Here is a 24,835-nt window from a genome sequence, read left to right on the forward strand (position 1 = left end):
CGTCACCGGTGGATTTATAGGGCCAGGCCCATGGACAGGGGGAGGCTGGGGCTTGGAATCTTGTTATGGACAGAGGTGTGAACGCTCGCGGCAGTGGATGAATAATGAATGCGCGTGGCCTGCGACGGAGTAAGCCGCCGGGGGCCGTCCGTGGGAACGGAATCGATGCGCTGGGGTCAACTTGGGCGACCGCCGTCCGATCGGATCGGACGGTTTAACTCATTGTTTCGTTTCGTACGCGGAGCTGGCGATGGTGGGGAGGCAAATCCGAAGCTACTAGAAGCATTCCTGTACCTGTACGTGCTCTCGTGCTGTTGTTGATGTACAGTAGTTTTTATTAACACATCAGACACTCATACATACGCACATATATTTACTCCCTCCGTTTTAAAATTCTTGTTTATGTTTGTTTATAAATGAATGTTATCTAAATACTTAAACATGACTAGATACATTAATATCTAGACAAATCTAAAACAAGAATTTTAAAACGAAAGAAATATTTAAAAACTAAATTAGTACATCATCTTTTATTTATTGAAATCATTACAGACACATTTATAGTCGGAACATCTCTTTTCATTAAAGCACATCGTCGAAAGCACTGGCAAACCTAAAGGAAAAAAGGAAGAGGGGCTGGGTTGCCCGTGTCGTGTGGACATGTATTGAAGTACCATAGCAATGAACAGGGACGGATTCAAGGGGGGACGAGGGGGGCGCGAGACCCCCCCTAACGATCGTGTCGCCCCTTGGTATCAATCAGTTAGCAGCTAATTTTCAGTGTACGCGCAGAGTTCGTGCCATGTTTCGTCCCCCTGTGCGACTGTCCCTTCCATTGCGAGGGCCCAGGTATACTGATAAAAGGCCCAAATTTTATATAAAAGACTAGAAACAATATACACGTACACCTGGTTCAGGTCTCGTCTAATCACTTCTTTTCACTCGAAAAAAATCTAATTTCTTCGTTAACCTAAAAAAACAGTCGCCGTTGAGGAGGGAAAGGGATAGGCAGCCGTCGTCACGCCGATGGCCGATCCACGAGAAGGCTGCTGGCCGGCTGGCCGCTCAGATCTGCCAAACCAGAACAAAAACGGGTTAGTTTACTTTCAGCACATTAGATTACTTTATAACTTTCAAATTCTATAAGTAGAACCGCAGAACTACAAACATCTATAATTAACTAGTAAATTTTAATTAGTCCAATTATCGAAAGAATCTACTAGGACGAGCACGATGGTGTGCAGCCGTTTTTGCCAATGCCGTGTTGGCAATATATATTCGTAACCTGTAGCCAAAACCAGATGACGCAAATTCTCTCCTGCTAGATGGATATTGACTGAACTGTATTTCCTAGATGGATATTGACTGAACCGTATTTGTGTACACACAGAGGAAGAGCACTGAATGAATTCACACACAAAAAATCAAGCCTTCAAGTCAATTGGTTCAAAGCTCGTAGCCATGTTAACATGATGCTAATGCAAACGAAGTGCAACGTAACACGAGACTCAAATTAATAGATATATCTATTACTCCCTCCGTAAAGAAATATAAGAGTGTTTACATCATTAAAATAGTTATATAAACGTTCATATATTACTATATAGAGAGACTATTTACGAATATTGCTTTTGGCTCCCGAGCTCACTGGAGGCCTTTAAATTCAAACTTCAAATTCAGTAAAAATTTGTATTTTAATGTTTTAAAAAATTCTGAAAAAAAACATAGATAAATGAAGGTATAATACACAAGTGTGTAAATTTTCAGAACAAAATATGTTGAAATAAGGGTTGTGCAAAAAAGACAAATCTGAGGCTGTTTAACACATGTTACTATTCATCATTTCAGACCATGAATTTATCTTTTTTGTACAGATCACGTTTTAAAGTATTTTGACCTGACATTTTACACACATGTCGGTTACATCCTTACATACATGCATATTTTTTTTTCAGAATTTTTTGAACCATAAAAATTTGAATTTGAATTTTTCAAAAATAAAGGCCTCCATGGCTCCCGGGAGCCAAAACGCCATTCTCGACTATTTATTATTATAAAATAACATACATATATTTACTATCTAGATCATTAATTATTTACTTTGGCATACGACTATGTATCCTATCATGATTTTGGAGCATCTCTATCTTGCCCCCCCATCTTAATTTTCTGGCTCCGTCCCTGACAAAGAATAAAACTAAAAAGCTTAGCATGTGCAATTGTACACAAAGATTGTAACCTACCGGCAAAAGTTAAACAAAGAATAAATTATGGCTTTGTACATTAATCTCGAATTTTGTATACAACATGTTACGAATTGTATGTGGCGCAGCATTTAGAGCAACCCCAACGCAGCGACTCATTTTGTCTGTTTGAGTCATCTAGACACAAAAGTTGGCCCAACGGGGTGATCCAAACGGACGCGTGTGTTCACTTGTTGTCCGTTTGTTGTCCGTCCTGACCTAAACCTGACGCAAAAATGGGGAAAATGGTTATGAGACGGACGTAAGCGGACGCTCTCGTCAACCGCTGTCGTCTGCTCATGTCCGCTTCGTCGGCCTCCTCGACAGCTCTCCCCGCGCCGGGAGGGAGAGAGACAAAGAGAGGCAGAGATGTCCTCTCGCATCGTCGGACTCTCCGACAGCTCTTTCCGCGCCGCCTCCGGCGAGATCCGGCGCGGGTGCTACCGTCGCACGCCCACGGGAGATCTGGCGCGATCCGGCGCGGGTGCGGCAGAGAGAGGCGAGGCGAGACGAGATCCGATAGAGAGAGCCGAGGCGAGATCCGACGGCGCGAGGAGCGGCGGCGCGAGGAGGAGGAGGGGCAGCGCGAGGGAGGAAGAGGTGCGACGCGAGGAGGGGCGGTGCGAGGAGGTCTGACGCGAGGGAGGAGGAGGGCCGGCGTGAGGATCCGCTCTGTCCGCTGTTGCGTTCGCACGTTGGGTGTCCACCGTATTCGCTCCATGTCCGTTAAGCGGACAGACGACCCAAATGAATAAAAAAGGAACAAAATTTATATCCGTTTGGGTCGCCCCGTTGAAGTTGCCCTTAGTACTTCAAATGTTTCTATTTGTGAGGCAACGCAACAGATTTGCCAAACATGACAAAAAGAGAGAACTAATTGTGCATTTGAGCTATTGTACCAGATTACCAGTATCCTCCTACTACCAACCGTGTGACTGTAAGGCTGATTGTAATGGATAGTATCATATACTAGTATCATTCATATGATACTAGTGTATGATACCACGTCCGTAATGCATAGTATCATATGTTTGTTCATTTATTGTCATGAAAGACACATAATAGCATATCATTTATATGATACAGTATCATGATATGATATTCAACCATCTTTTTTCTCATTTAATTATATGCCACATCATCGAAATTGCCTAGATGGCATGCATGATACTACTTATGATACTCCCATTATGGACAACCTAAGGCTGGTTGTAATGGGTAGTATCATATACTAGTATCATGCATATGATACTAATGTATGATACCACATCCGTAATGCATAGTATCATATGTTAGTATCATAGGGTAGTTCATTTATTGTCATGCAAGAAACATAGTAGCACATCATTTAATATGATACGGTACTCCCTCCGTCCCGGTGTATAAGTCATTCGCGTAGTTCTAGGTCACCGATTTAAGGAATTAAATATGTGTTATATGTCATGAAAAGCATATCACTAGATTTCTAAACATATGTAGTTTCTAAACAGATGTAGTATCATAATATGATATTCAACCCTCTCTTTCTTCATTTAATTATATGTCACCTCATCAAAATTGCTTAGTTGACATGCATGATACTCCATCCGTTCCTAAATATAAGACCTTTTAGAGATTGCACTATGAACTACATACGAATGTACATAGACATATTTTAAAGTGTAGATTCATTCATTTTGCTCCGTATGTAGTCTCTTAACGAAATCTCTAAAAGGTCTTATATTTAGAAACGGGGGAAGTACTAGCTATGATACTCCCATTACGAACAGCCTAAGAAATGAAAAGGCCCAAGTGTGAACTGAATAAATGCGCATCAATTATCACGGGACATTGTCTTCTCAGCAAACAAACAAACAAAAAATTACCACCCTGCTGGATTTGAGGAAGCATGAAATCTGTGCACAGAACCAATGCGACGAAGCTGAGAAGATGTCCCAGCACCAGCAGGCATATCATCAAACACCTCACAGGCATCCGACGCCGGAAGCAATTTAAGAAATCTGTACACATGTACTCGTATTGAAGATGCACAATATGTAAGTGCAAGTAGCTAGCCATAGTATAGTACAGAAGTAAGCAAAACAGTGCACATGATACACCAATAATGATTAATGCCAGAGAGCACAGGCTGAATGGACAGAAATGGACACTAGTAAGCAATAATACAATACACAGAATCTACAACACCGTGGAAAATATTTTGTGGCTGAGTCGTGGACGCCGATCACCGCCGGTTTCCGGAAGGCACCAAAGGCTTCTGGAAGCATCATCCGTCGGCGGCTGGATCGGGCCGAGCGCGGTCACACCTCCTGCATGTCCAGGTGCTTTGACGGAGCAACTCACGTGGACGTCCTTCAGCGCAGCATTTTACTCATGTGCCTCCGGCCGTCCCGCTCACGCACGCACGCACGTCCTTTCACGTTCACACGTATGATCGTCGTCGCTACTCGCTAGTCATCACACGCAGCAGTAGGCGCAAATGCGCAAACGATCGCGACATGAATCCGGCGTTCCGGGCCTGGCAAAGCGGCACGCATCACGCATGACGTGACTCAATGGGCCGGTCTAGAAGGGCCGGGCGGGTATATATGCCCGCCCCGATTGATGCTGCCGGTCGGTCTCGGTGGCCGAGCGATGCGGTTCCTCCTGAGATGCTGCTGCAGATTCGTTGTAAAAAAGTAAGAATTATTCCCTCTGTTTCTAAATTAAGCTATTTTAGAGATTTCATTACGGGAGCGGCGTTTCTGCTACCGGCTCATCTGCAGCCGCGCTCACGTAAAAAAGTAAAAAAAAACTTAAAAAATTCAATAAAATCCAAATTTTCATGTGGTATATAATTTGATGCGTGAGGTCCATTTTAATTTTTGTAAAAGATAAATTACAGTTTTTAAAAAAGGTTAACTGTTCACGAACTGTCTTGACCCTATTTATAGCCTGGGAGCAGAGTTGGAATTTTCGGTTTCATTATGGACTATATATAGATATACATAGATATATTTAAGAGTGTAAATTCATTCATTTTATTTTGCTTATGATCATTAGTGAAATCTTTACAAAGACTTGGATTTACAAGTGAAGGTTGAAAGTCTGAAACTAATGCAGAATTAACACTGACCAAGAACCAACACTGCGCTGGAAGGGAAGGAAGCCGGTAGAAATCTCACCTCTGAGCTGGCAAGTTGGAGAGGAACAGGATAGTGACCGAAATGGCGAGGTCAGCGGCGATCGAGATGACGAACGAGAGGGGGGGGGGAAGCCGACGACATCAGGCCAACAAAGATGTTCGGGGGCAACCGACAGCGGTAGAAGGCCGGTAGAGATGGTCGGTGGCGGTCGGGGACAACAGAGATCGGTGGCGGCGGCGACAGAGATCGTCGGGGTGGCCTACAAGTATCGTTGGGGGCGACGACAGAGAAGGACTAGGGCAGTACGATTAGAGCATCTCTAGCAGACCCCGTATAATGCCCTGACCCGTAAAATAATTGTCAAAATACGGTTTCATGAAAAAAATGATTGATGAGACCCCACAAACGCGTCGGACCCATAAATATTTTTACGGGGCACGGCAAAATTTCCACCCCAACCCGCGAAAACGCGGGTTCTCCCCCCTCGTCTCGTTGGTCCCATGTATACAAGTGGATTAACCAGCCGTCGCGATCTCGTCGGCGGGCCGCCACACGCCCGAGATTGACCTTCACCATTTCCTCCTGCCCAGGCGGGCCGAAAAGTTGCAAATCGACGGCTGTATGTCGCGGCCGTTAGATTTGGCATTTTCGGCCACCGACGGCTGCGCCAAGCCATGGGATTGATCGTGGAGCACCCCGCATAGCCCCGATAAAGCCTCAACGCCGCATGCAGGTACTGGTTTGTCCTTTAGTCGTCGTTGTCGGTTTGTCGGCAAGGACTCAGTCGATTGTTGTCCGGGATCGGCGCTCGCGGCTAACATCTAGCACGCCGCAACACTCCGGATGGGTATTCTTCAAATGCGAAAACGACGGGGCATGTTCTTGTTTTCATTCGGCTTTGTCAACCTATTCGGTTCAATTTCGATAGCTTATTGAGATGGTCATGTGTGTAGGAAGATGGATGCTGATTTTTCTTTTAAGAAAAAGAATACATCGATTTATTAATAGAAAGAAACTTAATGGATGTCCGTGCACTCGTTGGTAGAGTTGAGGCTAATAATGCGGCTGCATGTGTAATTAGAGAAGAAATAAAGGGAAAGCAACGTCTAATTTTTTAAAATCAAAGCCGAAGAATGAAGAATGCAAGATCAAGTATCCATAGATCAACAATGAAGCCATGGAGAATATGTTGGCCCAACTAGTGGAAGCACGAAAGTTAGATATCTTCTAAGATGCCTAATTATGATTTTTGTTTTCTTTGGTCTTGCTATTCTAGCAAAGATTTGTTAAATTATTATGTATCCAATGCCTTAAAAGATAAAGGAGCAAAAAAATGATTTCATGTCCGAAATTGAAATGCAAATTACTGATTTACGGGCCGGCGACGGACGACGACCGAGCAGACCCCGCAGACCGGATTCATAGAAAAGGATATCCTGTGAGTATCCTTTTTTACCGGATTCATAGAAAAGGATATCCTGTGAGTATCCTTTTTTTAGGGTCCGGTCTGCGGGGTCTGCTCGGTCGTCGCCCGCGTCGGTCTGCAAAACCTTTTTTCCATGAACTGTAAACATATTTTACGGATCGACATTGTACGGGCTCTGCTAGAAATGATCTTAGATGGTTGGGTCGACCTGCATGACCCATCGGGTCGCACGGTACCGGCTCGAGTGACCCGTTTATGCTTCAAGGCCAAGCCACCTGACTCATTGGCCTCGACAATTTGGGTCGGATCAGTAACCGAGCCGACTCGGTCCATCCCCATCTTGATTGCTGCAGAGCGCGTGGACGACGAATGGTTATCTAGGGGAAAACCTATTTAACGCCACAAGCGCTGGTTAAGGTAAAATTTGCTAACTAGCGCGTGCAGCGCTCCACAATGGGCCGGCCCATGTAGGGATCTTTAATGAACTTTTTTTTAGCCCGTGAATGTTTCTGAAATCTGTGAACATTTTTGAAAATCGTGAACATTTTTTAAAATCGATGAACATAATTTAAAATACATTAATTTTTTTCAAATTCAGTGAAATGCTTATAAAATTTGATGAACTTTTTTCAAAATTAGCAAACTGTTTTTAAAAATTAATGAACTTTTTTCAAAATTGATGTTTTTTTTCGAATTCTGTGAAATTTTTGAAAATCCATGTACATATTTTTCAAAAATCTCTGAACTTTTTCAAATTTAATAATTGTTTTTTTACAAATCTGAACTTTTTAAAATTCTGTGAACTTTTTTCAAATTTTTATTGATCAATGCATTTTTTTTAAATGGGCCTCCCATTTGGAGGAGCGCTTGCTTTGTACTCCCTCCGTTCCTAAATATAAGTCCTTTAAGCGATTTCACTAGATGTCTACATACGGAGCAAAATGATTAAATGTACACTCTAAAGTATGTCTATATACATCCGTATGTAGTCTACTAGTGAAATCGCTACAAAGACTTATATTTAGGAACGGAGGGAGTATGTGAAGGGGCCGAATAGGAGGTCCCGTTAGCTAGCCAGCAGGAAAACATCATAATGAGACGGACGGACGTACGTGGCCGATCGATCCGATTGGTTAACGGGGCAACCATCCATACAAAGCAAGCAGGCAGTGAATATAAAAAAAGTCGTATGAACGAGTGCCTTGAATCGGCCGTTGAGAGACGTGGACGTACGTAGGTGGACGCTGCTCGCCGGTCGCCGTCTGACGGGCCACAAGAAGGTCGACACGGCAGGCTACCGTGAAGAACAGATTGAGTTTGATCGATCCGGTCTAGCATCTTTCGCCCCATCTTCTTTGCTGCGGCCGGTGTCTATTACCAGGAAGTAAGCATCATCATCATTGTAGGAACACATTACTGCGATCACTTTATATATAATCCCGTCGAAAGAAAGCAGCATCACTTTATATCAGGTTTCTTTTTGGGTCAGCTGCAAAGTAATATCAGGTGCGCAGCATTGCGTTCTTAACCGGCTTAGTTTGGTGGCTGGCATCGCATCGCTCAACAGGGAGGGCAAGTGGACAGCCCACCGTGCATAACCACACCCTTCTATCTATAGCTAGAATCTACTATAGCGTCGATCGTCGTCACAGAGCACCCAACATCTTTCCTTCTTGCTTTCGAACTTGACCCCAGTCAGCCGCAGCACCTTGACCCCTGACACCTCCAAAGTTGTTCAATTCCCTCCATCAAAGGTCAAGGTTGAGATCTATAGTGTGACTAGTAGTAGTATGCTAATTTATTGCCGGCACGGCACAATTCATGCCTGTCTTGCACCAACAACATTCATCACATTACTAGAGTTATTATATACATTTTCATCAGAGGACTGCTGCTTAATTCGTCATTCTACCACACGTCTGTTACAGATATCTACAGCTTATTCTATGTATATGTATGATTCCCTTCTCTATTTCTGTCGCTCCTGTGTGATCAACGGCCTCTTGTAGTACCTCAGCAGCAGGGACCAGCAGACGACGCTAACGGAGGACGCGGCCATGGCGGCGCCGGCGACCCACGGCGGCAGCCGGAACCGGGTCGACGGGAACAGCACGCCCGCGGCGATCGGGATGCCGATGATGTTGTACCCGAGGGCCCAGACGTAGTTCATCCGTATGCGGAAGAAGGCCTTCCTGGACAGGTCGATGGCGGTGATCACGTCCTCCAGGTTGCTCTTCATGAGCACGATGTCCGCCGCCTCGATGGCCACGTCGGTGCCCGCGCCGATGGCCATCCCCACGTTGGCTGCCACCAGCGCCGGGGAGTCGTTGATCCCATCGCCGACCATCGCTACGGTTCTTCCTAACAGCTGCAGTGATCATCAAAGATTTAAAGGCAGTGAGTGGATGCGTGGCTGTATCCTGTTCCCGTGTGACATTACCATCAATCAAAGTAATAAAGCAAAGATATGTCCCTTTGAGATAAAGCAAAGGATATCTAGCATAGCTCACCTGAAGTTCCTTCACCTTCTCAGCCTTCTGCTCTGGCTTCGCCTCAGCGATGATGTTTTGGATGCCGACCTCTTTGCCGATGGCATTGGCGGTTCCCCAATTGTCCCCGGTCACCATTATGCACTCCACCTTCATTGACTCGAGGTATGATATCACTTCATGAGCGTTCGGTTTTATCGGATCAGACACAGAGATAATGCCCACAATTTCTTGGTCCATGGCCACGATGATCCCTGTGTGTGCCTTCTCTTCCTCTTCCATGAGGATTTCTGAAGCTTCCACGGGGACATCAATGTCCAATGACAACATAAAGCTCTTGTTGCCCACAATGACACTCTTGTCGCCGATTTTTGCCTTGACACCGTGTCCGGTGACTGAAATGAAATCCCTTGCTTCAGGCCAGATATGGGTTTCTTCCGAGTGGAATTTCTTGGCATGCTCCACTATCGCTTTCGCCAGCGGATGCTCACTGTTGACCTGAAAGTCAATGAAACTTGAGCTCCCAAGACACTAAAAGAAGAATCTACTAAGAAGACAGCGCATACACATACGTAGCATACAGTTAGAAAGCATACCTCTGCTGCTGCAACATAGTCATAGAATTCACGTAGGACCATGTTTTCAAAGAGCCTGGTATTGACGACAATAGGCTTCCCAATGGTTAGTGTTCCTGTCTTGTCGAAAATAATGCAGTCCACCTGTAAAATTTCATACACAAATAATGTTCGTGAACAATAGAAGCACCGTCGGCTAACATGTTTTCACTTTTATACTTATTATTGATACCTTCTGCGCACTCTCCAGAGCTTGCCCACCCTTGATCAGAATACCTTGCGAGGCACCGACTCCAGTTGCAACCATCACAGCAGTTGGAGTTGCAAGTCCTAGGGCGCAAGGGCAGGCGATCACCATAACTGATATCCCGAACTGAAGAGCTAGCTGAAAGCTATCCATGGAAGATGGTATCCACGAGCTAGGGTAGCCATGAAACCTCCCGGCTAAGAACCATGTAAGCCAAGTAAGCAAAGAAAGAAAGATGACCTGCAAGCACAAAGCTGATTGTTCAGTAATGATAAGAATACAATGTTATTGGATAAACACAATGTAACTGAACTTACCAGGGGGACAAAGACTTTAGATATCTGATCAGCAAACTTCTGCACAGGAGCTTTTGCCATTTGGGCTGACTCTACTAGCCTTACAATCTGTGCCAGGGCACTCTCTGATCCAACAAATGTTGCCCTGACATGGAGCACGCCATTCTCGTTCACCGTCCCTCCAATCACAGTGTCGCCCTTCCTCTTTGCCACAGGCCGTGATTCTCCGGTGATCATACTTTCATTCACATGGCTCCGGCCCCAAATAACAAATCCATCGGAAGCAACTTTCCCACCAGGTATGACTTTGATCACATCATTTTTCTGAATCAACCGACTGTCGATCTCTTTCTCGCTTACAACATTCCCTTCTTTGTCATATATCAGCACAGTTGCAGTTTCTGGTGCAAGATCCATCAGCTTGGCAATAGCCTCAGAGGTCTTTCCTTTTGCCAAGATCTCGAGGTATTTTCCAAGAAGGATAAATGATATGAGCATGGAACTTGTCTCAAAAAAATCAATTGACATATAATTCTCAGAAGTGGCAGCTCGGAGGACCGAGTAAACTGAGTAGAAGTATGCTGTGTTGGTCCCTAGAGCAATGAGCACATCCATGTTCGGTGAGCCATGACACATTGCCTTGTAAGCACCAGTGTAAAACTTGCGGCCAATTATAAACTGGACAGGTGTTGACAAAATCCACCGCAATAGTTCACCAATGCTCATCATGTTGACAACCTTTTTGTCCAGCCCATCCTTCAGCCCTGGGATGTACATGAACACCATGGAGGTTAGGAACACTGGAATTGTGAACAGTAAGCTCCACAAGAAGGACTGCCTGTACCGCCTTATCTCCCCATTTCTATGCTGCTCTCTTCCATCGGCTTCCGGATATATTGATACAGCAACAAGACCAGATCCAGCTGACTCAATTACTTCGATGAGGTCTCGCGGACCTGTTTTGTCAGGCTTGTAAGAGATGGTTATCTTTTGGAGCTCGGTATCGATTTTTATGTCTTCCACACCAGGAAGAGCTTGGACAGAACTTTTCACTATCATTACTGATGTCTCATCGAGAATGCCATCCACTTTGAGGTCTATCCTGCTCCGATCTTCTCCTGCGGTGACCAGTATTGCTTCAAATCCAGATTCTTCAACTGCATTGACTAGTTGCGTAGCAGCAACAACCCTCCGATCATAACGGATTTCCGCCTCTTCAATAGCCAGTGCAACAGAAGCTCTCTGAACCCCTGGAACAGCTTGCAACGTGGATTCAACTGTGTTTGCACAAGACGTGCAGGTCATCCCTTTTATGTGCAGCCTGCATACTAGAATGCTCTTTTCCCTAAGCTCCTCGTCAATCAGTTTAGCTCCGAAACCAACATCTTCAATGGTTTCCCTAATTTTTTCCTCCTGTACAAAAAAGGCAGACATGAACTTCAATCTCCAAATAAAAGTATCGATAAACAGACATAAAGGGATCCGTGTAGCGCAGGCTCACTTTCAACCTTTCATTATCTTGGCCTCTTATTCACTATACTTTAGCCCTAGATGGTACTTCTATAGCCAATTGGGCACCTAAGTGTGGCACTATCTTCTATCTATTACTGATTAAAGTTACTAGATGCAGCAAGAAATGACATCAGCCTAATCATAGGTGCCATCCTACAAGGAAGTGTGTGAGCAAGCAGCCATTATGTTGAAATAGAGATGCAGTTTTTTTTGGATCCTATAATTCCAATCAAAGTTAGTATCTCTCGTCATCCAACTAGAATAGTGCACTTACGCTGCAGGAAAAGGACTTCCAACAATAGGAAAAGTACTCCTATCGTACCAATAATTTTCACGATACTGATAAAAAGGTTATATACTTCCTGTTGTCTTCAAAAATAACAGTTCTTTCTCGAAAGATAATCAGAGATAACAATGGTGGGAGCGGGACAAGATTGCACCCCGAATGCTCCACTTATGAAAGAAAGTAATCATGAGATGAGAAATATGAGTTGCAAAAAATTCCAGAATAAGAAAATATTCACCAGCCTGAAAATTTAATAATCAGTTGACATATGCTCAAGTCTAGTGGGAGGAACACCAAATGAACAGATTAAAAAACTTGAAGTCATGGAACAGTGTGCACTGAAACCGAGTTAGAACGAAAAAAATGCACTGTGGGAAAGAGCAAAGGGTCGCCGGAAGTAGATCTTTTTTCCATGTGACCACCGTGTACATAGGTAGCCGGGTTCGATTGCTTCAGCAAAGGCACGAGAGTTCACAAGTTCAAAACATCAAGTTAAAGATTTTTTAGAAGACTAATACCTAAGGGTAACAATATCCAGAGGTACGACCCAAACTTTAGTTGATCCACACTTTCAGAATTATGTTAGTTGTACTTGTAGACAAGGTTATCTGCACTTGTAGTTGAAAACTTGTAAACATAAACAATAAGTAGGAACCATCAATCTAATTTTCCCAAATCAAGCCTCATACTGAGCCTGCAGCCTTGTGCACATCACAGTATTTACAACTAGGCATGTAATGAGAACCCAAATCGGCCACTCGATGTTTTAAAGTAGTTAGCAGTTTCACATCAGAAGCAAAGTTGTCTAGCTGTAGCCTTGTGAACCACACAAAGTCAATAAATGCATGAACTTTCAGGGCCACCACCCCTTTAAACGTTTCTCATCTCAAAAGGAAAACCAACTAAGGCCACATGAATCCCTCTCCTTGAGTGATGCTATTAACCATACGTGCCGGCATTGGTTGTCTAGCAGGAGTTTTTGTTTAGCCTCTGCCACTGGATTCTCCAAGACGCTGCCTAAATCCCTTCCTTAGAAGAAATTGGAAGAAAACCGTAGCGAAACGGCTGAACCTTAGCGAAGTATTTTGGGTTCAGAGTAGTTGCACAGAATGACACAGTTTTTCCTCTACAAATCTATAGTCTATCACCTCGCAAAGTAACCAATGCTCCCAATATCAGCCAATTTTGTGATGCTGGGACTTCCTAAAGCTAAAAATGCCCGTGTATCAGTTTTCAGGCTTCTGATAAGGACACAATGCATGTGACTTGACGTATAAGCACAGCACCAACCATATGCCCCAAATCCAAAGGGATGAATCATTGTACTGATCTATAACTGTACATCAAAAGTATGCACAGCATTTTCACAAAAGAAAATCTCAAAGTAATCACACGCGACCGTCTAGAATCCTAAATTCATCCCAACCCCACGCGCAGGTCGCCCCCCCATCCCCCCTAGAATGCAGAACGGCCGGCGGATGTTGGGCGTGCTTAACAGGTGCGGGAAGGCCGAGAAATCAGGGTGCTCTGCTCTGCTCACCGAGACGAATGCCGGGTAGAAGGCGACCTGCGCGCGGCAGCCGAGGACGTCGACGGCGGCGTCGTGGATGCCGGGGAGCCGCTTGACGGCCTTCTCCACCGACCCGGCGCACGCGGCGCAGGTCATGCCGGTCACTGCAAACACCGCCACCTTCTCCTCCTCCTCCTCCCCCTCCTCGTCCGCCCCCGCCGCGGCCTCCAGATCGCCGGCGACCGCGGCCGCCTTGGTGCGCCGCGGCATGGGCGGGTACCGCGGCCGCAGCGCGAGGCGGTGGCCGCTCCCCTCGGCGCCGCCGCCGCGGAAGCAGGCGAGGAAGACGGCGCCCCGAGTGCCCGCCGCCATCCCGAGAGAGGGCTTCCGGCGTCCGGGAATGGCGACCGCTGGAGCTCGCGACGATCGCTGCGGAGCTGCTTGGGGGCTGCTTCGAGCATTGCCGGATTTATAGGGCGGGGAGGGTGGCGCCGATCGTGTGCGCTCCTTTTTCCCGAAAATGAGACTGTGGGGAAAGCAAAGCGAGCTGCGCTCTAGTGCTCGCATCGTCGGATGTTAGAATATGGCCGCTGCACGTCAGTCGCGTAGGCGGGTGGAGAATTCCGGTATAACCGACTGGAAAGATCGAGCTGCGGACACAACGCAAAAGCAGTATTTGTTTGGGCTCCGTCGCGTGGCCAGCACAAAGGCCGACGTTGGCAGCTCTCGTGAACAAGGGCCGACGCCGCCACGGCCGTGCTTAACCATGTGGCGGCCCCCGATGCTGCAATACCCTCTCGTTTAGGGTTTTAGGACCTCCGACGGCGATCCGATCGCCGACGTGAGGATTATCGATCGCTGGGCTAGCCCGGGCGAGGCAATTTGGGCGCTTTCCACGGGGTGCGATGGCAGGAGACAATGGGTCGTCCTCCTCCTCGGGGTGGACTGGAAAGAATCTGGAGGACATGTTGCAGCACCTTGATCTGAAGGACGAAGTACTAGATGATGTGGTGGTGGGCGAAGAGGAGGTCAAGAAACTTGAGGCGGACGCACGGTGGCTTGCGATTTGGAAGTTGCACACCTCTCGGCCTTTCTCATCGGCAGCTATGTTTGAAACCCTAAAAACAATGTGGGGATTGGCTAAATCCCCGAAGTACAGAGAAGCGGGAGACAATCTGTTTGTGTTCCAGATGTTCTGCTTGGGGGATTGGAAGAAGGTGGTCCATGGAGGACCGTGGCTGTTCCGGTGCATGGGGCTTATAGTGGAGGACTATGACGGGAAGACGAACCCTGCGGAGGTGGTGCTCGATGGTATCCATGTCTGGGCACAGATTCATGGGATCCCTGATATGTATAGGAGTATGGACATTGTGGATCAGCTTGCCCGGCGCATTGGTAGGGTCAAGGAAATCCAACTCTCTCCCAGACTGTTCTACGCAGGTGGTTACGTGCGAGTTCGCGCGCGCATACTGGTTGGCAAACCTCTTACTAGGGTTACGGCTCTGGTAGTATCAGGGGAGGGCCGTCGCATGTTCCCTATCAAGTATGAGAAAACACCATATTTCTGTCAGGTTTGTGGACTTATGGGACACAACCATGAGGAGTGTGGTGATGGTGTGTGGGAGGCGAAGCAGAAACAATGGGGGAGCTGGATGCTGGCACAGAGGAAGGAGGTGGCGTCGGGTAAGAGAGATGAGGACCACGTAGGAAGAGGCGGTCGTTCTGGAGGGAGAGCAAGAACTGGTGGCAGGGGGCGTGGTGGTAACAAGGGCAATACATCTCCAGCTCGCAAGAGATCGTCCCAGGATGCGGGACTGGATGATGGACAGGGAGAGGAAGATGATGTTACTAGTCCTTTGAAAGCACCCAGACCCGAGGGAGAAGCATCGGATAATGATTCAGGAACCCGGCGTAGTCTGAACTTAGCTCTGTCGATCTGTCAGCATGAAAGCACAAGGGTGCGAACAGCATCTAGCAGCACACACAGTATGGGAAGTGAGAAGGATCAGACTGAAGGAGGGAGGGTGATGAATGAGGTTGACATAGATAAGCCCATTCCACCCCCGCCACCAACGTATATTTCTCCCCGAGAGCTCAAAAAAGCAAAGAAGACATCATCGCCTGTCAAGTATAGCACGACGGTGGCATCAGGAAAAGAAGTTCAGACCTTGGCACTTACGGCGGCCTCCCTAAAGGAGGACCGCTGGGCCTAATGTCGATCTTATGCTGGAACTGCCTCGGGCTAGGCGACCCCGCGACAGTTCATGAACTCCGCGACCTTGCGCGGGAGAGTGCGCCGGCTGTTCTTTGTGTTGTGGAGACACAAATATCAAAGAATCGCATGGAGGGATTGGCAAGAACTTTGGGATATGATAGTGCATATGGAGTGGGAAGCTCGGGCAGAAGTGGAGGATTATGCATGTTTTGGAGGAAACCCCTCATACTACAGCTGCGAAATTTCTCCAAATATCACATTGACATGGAGGTTAATGAGGAAGGTAGAGATCCATGGCGATTAACATGTTGGTATGGGGAAGCAAATATGAGCTTGCGGTATAAAACTTGGGAGATGATGCGCTTCCTGAAGGCGGATAGTGATCTTCCGTGGTTATGCATAGGAGATTTTAACGAGGTCCTCAGGAGGGAAGAGCGGCTAGGCCCAAACGATCGCGATATGGGGCAAATTCAGGCTTTTCGCGAGGCGGTGGATGTGTGCCAGTTGGGGGACCTAGGGTATATCAGGCTGGACTGGACCTTCGAACGTAAAGTACAGAATGGGGCTACATGCAGAGTTCGTCTGGACAGAGCCTTGGCTTCGGTGGAGTGGAGCGCCATGTTCCCAATGGCCTGGTTACGTCATCTCCATGCGGTCAAATCGGATCATTCCCCTATCCTCCTTCTAAATAGTATGGAAGCACACAATCAGAGAATAGGGAAGGGGAGGCCCTTTCGATACGAAATGATGTGGGAGAGGCATGAGGGCTTCCAAACAACAGTCCAGGATGCATGGACAGCAACCACTGCTACATCAGCAAAGGAGATAGGGGAGAAGTTGCAGCGCTTGGCAGTAACTCTGACGGGGTGGGGCTCCAACACCTTTTGTGCGGTTCGAGCAGAGCTGAGGAAGTTGCGGGCTAGGCTAAGTGTGCTGCGAGAGGACCCCCATCGAGTTGCAGCATCCCGGGAGGAAGTTAAAACAAAGGATAGAATCATTGAGCTGAGATTTCGAGAAGAGATCATGTGGCGCCAGCGTGCACGAATCCAGTGGCTTATGGAAGGGGATAAGAATACGAAGTTTTTTCATAAGAAAGCTTCGAGCAGGAGAAAGCAAAATACAGTGGTGAGCTTGATGCGCCCTGACGGATCCACATGTGATGATCCAGGGGAATTGCAGCACATGACAGTCCAGTACTATGAGAAGTTATATGCTTCTGAGGGGGTTATCGGAATGGAGGAAGTGCTATCCCATGTACCTTGTAAGGTTTCCACACCCATGAATGAGATGCTAGCGCAGGTTGTAACGGAGGAGGAGGTAAAAAAGGCGATGTTTCAAATGTATCCTACAAAGGCTCCAGGACCGGATGGCTTCCCGGCGCATTTCTTTCAAACATATTGGCATTTATGTGGTGCTGAAGTGACCAACATTGTTATTCGAGTGTTGAAAGGAGAAGACTCCCTCGAGGAGCTTAACAGGACGTTCATTGTTATCACCCCTAAGGTTTAAACCCCACATTACTATCTCAGTTTCGGCCGATCAGCTTGTGCAATGTGCTCTTTAAAATTGCATCCAAAGTACTTGCTAACCGTCTGAAGCAGATTCTCCCGGAAATCATCTCTGAAGAACAATCGGCGTTTGTGCCAGGCCGCTTGATCATTGATAATGTTATTACAGCTTATGAATGCCTTCATTTTATGAAGAATAATAGAAGCAAAAAAGAATGGGCATTGTGCAGTAAAGCTGGACATGATGAAAGCTTACGACCGAGTTGAATGGGTCTATCTAGAGGCCATTATGAAGAAGTTGGGTTTTTGTGAAGCTTTTGTGCGCCAGATTATGAGAGGGGTAACCTCGGTGTCTTTCTCGATACTTTTTAATGGAATGCAGATTGAGGGGTTTAAACCATCAAGGGGCATTAGGCAAGGGGATCCGATCTCCCCATACTTGTTTTTGATTGCGGCAGAGGGGCTCTCCTGTATGCTACATCATGCCAGTACGAAAGGGGTTTTTGAAGGTATTCAAATTGCTACTCTCGCGCCAAAGGTAAACCATCTATTGTTTGCGGATGACTGCTTGCTTTTCAGTAAGATTACCTCAGAGAACGCCCACAAATTGAAGGAAATACTAACAGCATGCTGCCACGCATCGGGCCAGCGAATAAACAATGAGAAATCATCTATCTACTTTGGGAAGGGATGCCCGGAAGTGCAAAGGGAAGTGTTCAAAGGTATTCTTCAAATCCACAGGGAGACACTATGCGAGAGATATTTGGGTTTACCATCAGAGGTGGGGCAAGCAAAGAATGGAGTATTCTCATATCTGAAGGACCGTGTATGGAAGAATATTCAAGGGTGGATGGAGAAGTGCTTGGCAAGCAGCGGCAAGGAAGTTCTCATAAAATCAGTGGTGCAGGCAATACCAACCTATTCTATGGCGATCTTCAAGTTACCACGGGGGTTATGCCAGCATATCACGGCCATGATTCGGAAATTCTGGTGGGGGTGCAAGGCAGGGGAGAGGAAAACGGCGTGGGTGTCGTGGGAAACTATGTGCATGCCGAAGTACAAAGGGGGGTTGGGATTCCGCGATATGGAGCTTTTTAACCTGGCTTTGCTTGCCAAGCAGGTTTGGAGGGTGATGACGGAGCCCAACACGATGAGTGCAAGGATTCTGAAGGCGGTGTACTTCCCCTCAACAGACATTATGTCCTTCCAACTGGGATCACGACCATCGCAGGTATGGCAGGCTCTCTATGAGGGTAGAGATATTCTCAGGACAGGGTTAGTAAAACGGATGGGTAATGGCGAGGATACTCACATATGGAATGACAATTGGCTGCCCCGAGATTTCTGCCTACGCCCCTATGCTGCGATCTCCGCAAATCCTCCAGAGAAGGTCTCGGAATTAATATCACATGCGGACCGATGTTGGGATGATCATGCTCTGTCTGTTCACATGCTCCCAATGGACGTCGATATGGTGCGCAAGATCCCTCTTAGCTACACTGCACAAACAGATTTCTATGCATGGCATTATGAAAAGTCGGGTTTGTTTACGGTGAGATCATGCTACAGGATGGTAGTGGCAACGAAATTGCAGCGGGAACGTTGGCTCAATGGAGATGCAGAAGCTTCAGACACTGACCGACAAGAGGCCAACTGGAAGAAACTATGGGGGACTAAGGTTCCGGCAAAACTACGTCTGTTCGCTTGGCGGCTCGCTCGTGCCTCACTACCAACGGGGCAGGAGAGGGGGAGACGGCAGATGACAGTAGATACATCATGCCCAATCTGTCAAGGGGCGGAGGATAGCTGGCGCCATGCTCTACTGGACTGCAATATGGCGCGAAGTGTCTGGTCCTTGCGTGCCGATGACGACGATTCCTTGCTTCCAGCCTACGGGGATGAAAAGCAAGACCCGAAGCTCTGGCTACATGGGATATGCAACACACTACCCTCTGAGCGGTTCATCGCTATTTTGACCACACTGTGGGTGATCTGGTGGGCTCGACGAAAGGCCATACATGAGAAGGAATTTCAAAGCCCCCTCTCGACCCACCTGTTCATCGAGAGGTACCTAAATGAGCTACGTGGTTTACCATCGATGCAGAAGAGCACGACAAGTAGGACCGATGTTTTGCCTGCTCCCAGGTGGATCCCCCATCTGCTGGTGAGGCGAAGTTGAATGTGGATGGAGCTGTCGCCAAGTCTTCCAATATTGGGGCGGTTGGAGTAATATGCCATGATGCACAGGGACATTTCATGGGGGCTTCGACGATAGTCCTGATGGGGGTGATTGATCCTGCAGTGGTAGAGGCCCATGCATGCAGGGAGGCAATAGCTTTGGCGGAAGATTTGATGATCCCAAACATTCGTATTGCATCGGACTGTCTGAGAGTCATAAAAGATCTTCAAATCCAAGATCAACGGGGCGAGTATTGCATGATCCTCCATGATATTCAAAAGAGTAAATCTAGTTTCAATAGTTGCACTTTTGTTTTTGAACGTCGTGATAGTAATAGTGAGGCGCATAAAATAGCAAGGATGGCTACTACCCTAGGTTTAGGGCGTCATCTTTGGCTACAGCGTCCTCCTGACAACTTATGTATTCCCCAAGACATTATGAGTTGAATAAAATGGGTTGTCAATAAAAAAAAACCATGTGGCGGCCACAAAGAGTAACATTTACTTGAAGAGAAAAAATAATCAGTTTTCCTTTTAGATGCCAAACACATTAAGCATCGTTAGAATGGTGGATAATCAGCTACTCCCTCCGTCACGGTTTAGAAGGCATGCATGTAAATTCTCTAGGACCTAGGTGGTTATTGATTGGATGTGAAATGAGTTAAAAAATAGCATTCACACTACGCATGTGCCTTACTCTTTGTCTATTTTAGCTGCTAGGAGTAAATGCAACGTGCCTTAATCTTTGTCTATTTTAAAAACGCACGCAACTCTAACTGTGTCTTCTAAACCGTGATGGAGGGAGTACGTCCCATGGTGCATGCTGATTGGTCGCAGTGAGAAAATAACGTTTTTCTTTTTTAGAGTTTTTTTAATGAAAGTGAGACTTTTCCTTTTTCTTAAGAGAAGTTTTTTTAGGTTTATTTTTTTTTCTTTTTAAGATGAATGCGGTGTTTACATGGCATAAGATTTTTTATTTTTTTTGATATGAAGGTATAATGCTCACATCTTCCTTTCAAGCGGCTCGCAGCGACGGGTCCCAACCACTAGTAAGTATAAACTGAACTCATTTTACTGCATTGGCAGCAACAAACACCTCTCAACAAAAACATTAGACGATGACATCAACTAAATAGAGTGGGCATCTGTAGAAGATCCTATAAAACTCATATTTGAGGAGCAAAAGTGGTATTTGGACAAAGAGCCAACTAGCAGATCCTCAAACCTCAAAACTTTACTAAATTGAGTTTTTTTTACTATGAAAAAACTTGCCCCTCCCGCTTCCCATGTATGGTCCACGGTCGCTCGGTGGGCTAAAACTCGCACCCTCCCTCCCACCCACCTTGATGGTGCCACCCCGTTAGCCATTGTCGAGCTTCCCCTTCCCCGATGACCGACGAAATGAGTAGGCCGAACCCCCACTGCACCCCTGGGCACCATCGTCGGTGTCGGAGACCCATCTCCAGCTACGAATTCAAGATGCAACCACAAAAAGACAACATCATGGGATGAACCTTATCGACAGCAAAGCGTTGCCGACCGTCCTCGGCATTCCCTTCGACGCGACCACCATACGGACCCCGACAAGCGGGACCGTCGGACGATCGAAAAGGTGACAATCAACACGATTGATCTGGCGAGAGAAACATAAGAACACGACTGCAGATAAGTCCTCCCTTGGATCTAGTACATTCTAGCACGAGGTGCTCCCTTGGACCCGCTCGACTGCCACCAACCAAGATGAGAGGGAGGACTTCGTGGACTGGTGACAAGAAACTTACCGTCCGGTCCCAACCTCGGCACGAAATGGCACGTCATTGGTCATCCAGCTGGTGTCTTGGTGCATATGGAAGCATTGTATAGCTATCATCATTGACAGCGCTCGGCCCAACCTCGATCATATCCTCAGCATGATCAAGTCGGATGCCAGGCGACAGACTTTGGCGGGTGCGTGGCTTGTGACTTTGCTCTTGAAGGGAGTCATGACTAGCGTGTAGGAGAGTTGTATCGTGCTTCATTTTTTGGCCCTTCTTTGGGTTTTGTATATCAGTTGTGTCCTTCTTGGGCTAGTGATGATTCTCTCTATCAATGCTTAGTTAGTTATAGATATACACTACCTCATTAATGCTTAAATCATCTTTTCCCTCATAAAGTTCGTTGGAGCTTAGTTGTAGTTGGTTATAATTTTAGAGTCTGCTTCTGATATTTCTCCTCCAATCGATCAAAAACAATAAATGGTGTGGTGACTCTTATACCGTGCTTATGGCACCTAGTCATACTTGCTCTTAAGAGGGCGCATTCTGACAAAAAAATGTCGAAGTAGCGATATGTGACAACCTATTCTCTTTCCTTACACATTTATCAAAGGTATATCTGCACATATACACGACAACATCACTCTACTCACACTTTTAACTTTGAACTTGAGAAGGGCCCGAAAAGAGAAGTTTAACATGAATAACATATGAAGAGATTGAGATGTTTGGATCTTGGGTAAATTTATAAGGAAAGAATGTTCGTGAAGCATTAAAGGTTCATTTAACTATATCTCATTCTATAGAAACCATTTCTCAATCTATATAAACCATTTGCTTTAGGCACGTGATGCGATGATGGTACTTCCACTATTCTGGCATCCTATGAACCCAATTCAAGAAAGCCTAGTGAATTGCAATTTGGTCCTTCTTCGTGGAGATTTTAGCATCGAACCAACCTCATCATCAGCGAAGACAAAACCTCTAGGGATGGAGAGGTCGTCACAACACCACTATCTCGCTTTCTAGAGGTGGAGGGTGTGAACACTAAGCCAAAATTAGGGTGCTTCCCTTAGGCATCACAATGAAAGGAAGAGCAAGAGACATGTACAAATTTGTCATCGCTATGACCCCATATGGTCACCCTTCGTCCAAAAAAATGATGTCAGAGTGGCAAAAGCTGACAGTCATAGCTCTACCACAATAATCCCAATGCCTCTTGTAGCTCTACCATGACTATGCTCGAGGAGGAACTAGGCAGGAGCAATTGATGTTGCTCCAAAGTTCTTTCAAGGACGAAGTGGCAATGGTTTCACATACATGACAATTTAGTCATCAACACAAACAAGTATAATAAATAATAATTATGTAATTTAACTATATATGCTTAATTTAAAAAATATGAAGAATAATCTTTGTAAATAAAATCTAAAATCAAGTACAAAAGTTAACAAGCAAACATGAAGTTATTCTAAGTATTTTAGTAACAAAGCGAAAATCCCAAAAAAAATATGGGGGGGGGGTCATAAATTGCGCAATATTCGTGCTGTATTTTTTTTGAATCTATATACACAAGTTATTTATATTTTCATTAAAAATCCTAAAACTATTATTTTGAAAATTATAGAGTTGAAACAAAACTCAGTATTTTCCAAATTTATCCTGCTTTGAAATATATGAAGTTTCACATTTTTTACTTTTTGACTAGGCTGCAACTTGTGCAACACCACTGTCATGCTATCCATCAAACCATTTTGAGTCAAGCATATGACCAAATTTATTCGGTTCTGAAAATTCAACGGCTAATTTAATTTTCTAGTATTGGAGTCTAGACTCCAATGTTGCACTGAGCCTAAGTTAATTAGCAAACCAAAGAACATATTGTTCCCTAAAATATTCCATACATATGCTCGTTGGCTGATCCCAAAAATGGAAACGCAGAAGATAGAGCCGAGGTGTTGGATTTGAATGGTGTGGGCTAAAGACATTGAAGGCCACGCAGACCGATTGTTGGCCACGGACCATAAGCAGAGTCAGCCCAGGAACATCGAAAAAGAACCGCGCAGAAGCACCAATCGATCTGGAAGCGGCCCATGAGAAAAACACGCAAAAGGGTCCGGGCAGAAAGAGAGATGCACACGGGCGCGCAGGAATATAGTCGAGTATCCGATGCTCACCGAGACGAGTGCCGTGTAGAAGGCGACCTGCACGCGGCCGCCGAGGACGTCGACGGCGGCCTCGTGGATGCCGGGGAGCCGCTTTACTGCCTTCTCCACCGAGCCGGCGCACGCGGCGCAGGTCATTCCGGACACCGCGAACACCGCCACCTTCTCCTCCTCCTCCTCCGCAGCCGCCGCCTCCAGATCAACGACGACGGCTGACCCGCCTTCTCCTCCGGCAGTACCCTCGCCGGCGATCGCTGCTGCCGCCCTCGGTCCCCGCGGCATGGACGGGTACCGCGATCGCAGCGCGAGGCGGCCGCTCTCGTCGGAGCCGCTGCCGTGGAAGCATGTGAGGAAGAGGGACCAGGACCGAGTGGCCGCCGCCATTGGGAACGTTGATCGATCGATACGTGGGGAGGTTTTGGGTCGTCGCCAAGGTTTCGCTCGAGAAAATGTTTTGAACGCTGCCAGATTTATAGGCGTGGAGCACGGCGCGAGCTGGCTGGCCCCGATTGCGTTGCGTAGGGACGGAGAATACTGCAGGCCGTTCAGTTACTCGTCCACTCGACAACATTTTGTAATGGTGGGCTTGGGCCGCAAGCATTGGGTGGGGCTGGTTTCCAACTCTCGCTTCTCTTCTGCCGAAATCGCTAATTAAACGGCCTGCAACGACCTGGGGCCGCCTCTGTGGAGAAACTGAATTTTCCTTCTTTCTTTTTCTTTTTCTTTTTAAAATACTTTCTTTCTTTTTCTTAATGACGACGGGCAAGAAATCGGCACTTAAATCCAAACATGACATTCAAACATTGCTATTGTTGCTGACATTTCAAAGTATCCAGTCGGTTTGTATTATTATTTTTTAAACGCGACTTGCATGATTGTAGGCAGCACGCGACACAAAATTCTAATTCGAATTTGACTTGGAGTTGCTTGTGGTAGCAGGACGCTGCCACGCACGTCGACTCAGAGCCAGCCAATGTGACGTCGAATTCGAATTAAATTATGGGAAGATCTTCCGCGCCCAGGAATCGAATTCGAGCATCGGTTCCGATTTCTCTTTGGAGGCCCCCCGTTTCAAAAGCAACGATTGATGACAGAAATCAATGCCACGGTCGACAAGTGACATGTATGGTAAAACTAACCAGCCGTTGTTTTCACATCTTCCTGGTGCCTACGTGCGTGGAGTGTAGACCAATCTCCCTGGTAGCATGAGCCAATCATGGAACCTCTCATGCATTTGTTTGAAGAAATCCATGCAATAACGCAGAGACATAAAACGCCCGGAGGACGGAGGACGGTCTTGGTTCAC

At 46.4% G+C, this 24,835-nt stretch overlaps 2 protein-coding genes across 2 annotated transcripts; both read right to left on the bottom strand.

Moving 5' to 3' along the window:
• Positions 1 to 8,571: 8,571 nt before the first annotated feature.
• Positions 8,572 to 14,343, bottom strand: LOC123427544 (copper-transporting ATPase HMA5). Its single transcript, XM_045111619.1, has 6 exons — positions 13,740 to 14,343; positions 10,423 to 11,814; positions 10,091 to 10,345; positions 9,880 to 10,002; positions 9,305 to 9,781; positions 8,572 to 9,162 (listed from the first exon to the last, which is right to left on the bottom strand). Exons 1-6 carry the CDS (start codon positions 14,274 to 14,276, stop codon positions 8,764 to 8,766), a joined length of 3,183 nt encoding a protein of 1,060 aa, XP_044967554.1. The 5' UTR covers positions 14,277 to 14,343; the 3' UTR covers positions 8,572 to 8,763.
• A 7,604-nt stretch (positions 14,344 to 21,947) lies between these two features.
• Positions 21,948 to 23,966, bottom strand: LOC123427545 (copper-transporting ATPase HMA5-like). The gene has a single exon (XM_045111620.1). It carries the CDS (start codon positions 23,911 to 23,913, stop codon positions 23,398 to 23,400), a length of 516 nt encoding a protein of 171 aa, XP_044967555.1. The 5' UTR covers positions 23,914 to 23,966; the 3' UTR covers positions 21,948 to 23,397.
• Between the last annotated feature and the right edge of the window lie 869 nt (positions 23,967 to 24,835).

The sequence above is a fragment of the Hordeum vulgare genome, chromosome 2H (genome assembly GCF_904849725.1).
Source record: "Hordeum vulgare subsp. vulgare chromosome 2H, MorexV3_pseudomolecules_assembly, whole genome shotgun sequence".
Lineage (NCBI taxonomy): Eukaryota > Viridiplantae > Streptophyta > Magnoliopsida > Poales > Poaceae > Hordeum > Hordeum vulgare.

Excerpts from the sequence above, each read along its gene's own strand:
- LOC123427544 (XM_045111619.1), bottom strand. The coding sequence starts at position 14,276 with ATGCGAGCACTAGAGCGCAGCTCGCTTTGCTTTCCCCACAGTCTCATT. Across the intron at positions 10,346-10,422 it reads CTAAAGTCTTTGTCCCCCTG|GTCATCTTTCTTTCTTTGCT; the intron begins GTAAGTTCAGTT and ends TTGTGCTTGCAG. Across the intron at positions 10,003-10,090 it reads CTCTGGAGAGTGCGCAGAAG|GTGGACTGCATTATTTTCGA; the intron begins GTATCAATAATA and ends GAAATTTTACAG.
- LOC123427545 (XM_045111620.1), bottom strand. The coding sequence starts at position 23,913 with ATGGCGGCGGCCACTCGGTCCTGGTCCCTCTTCCTCACATGCTTCCAC.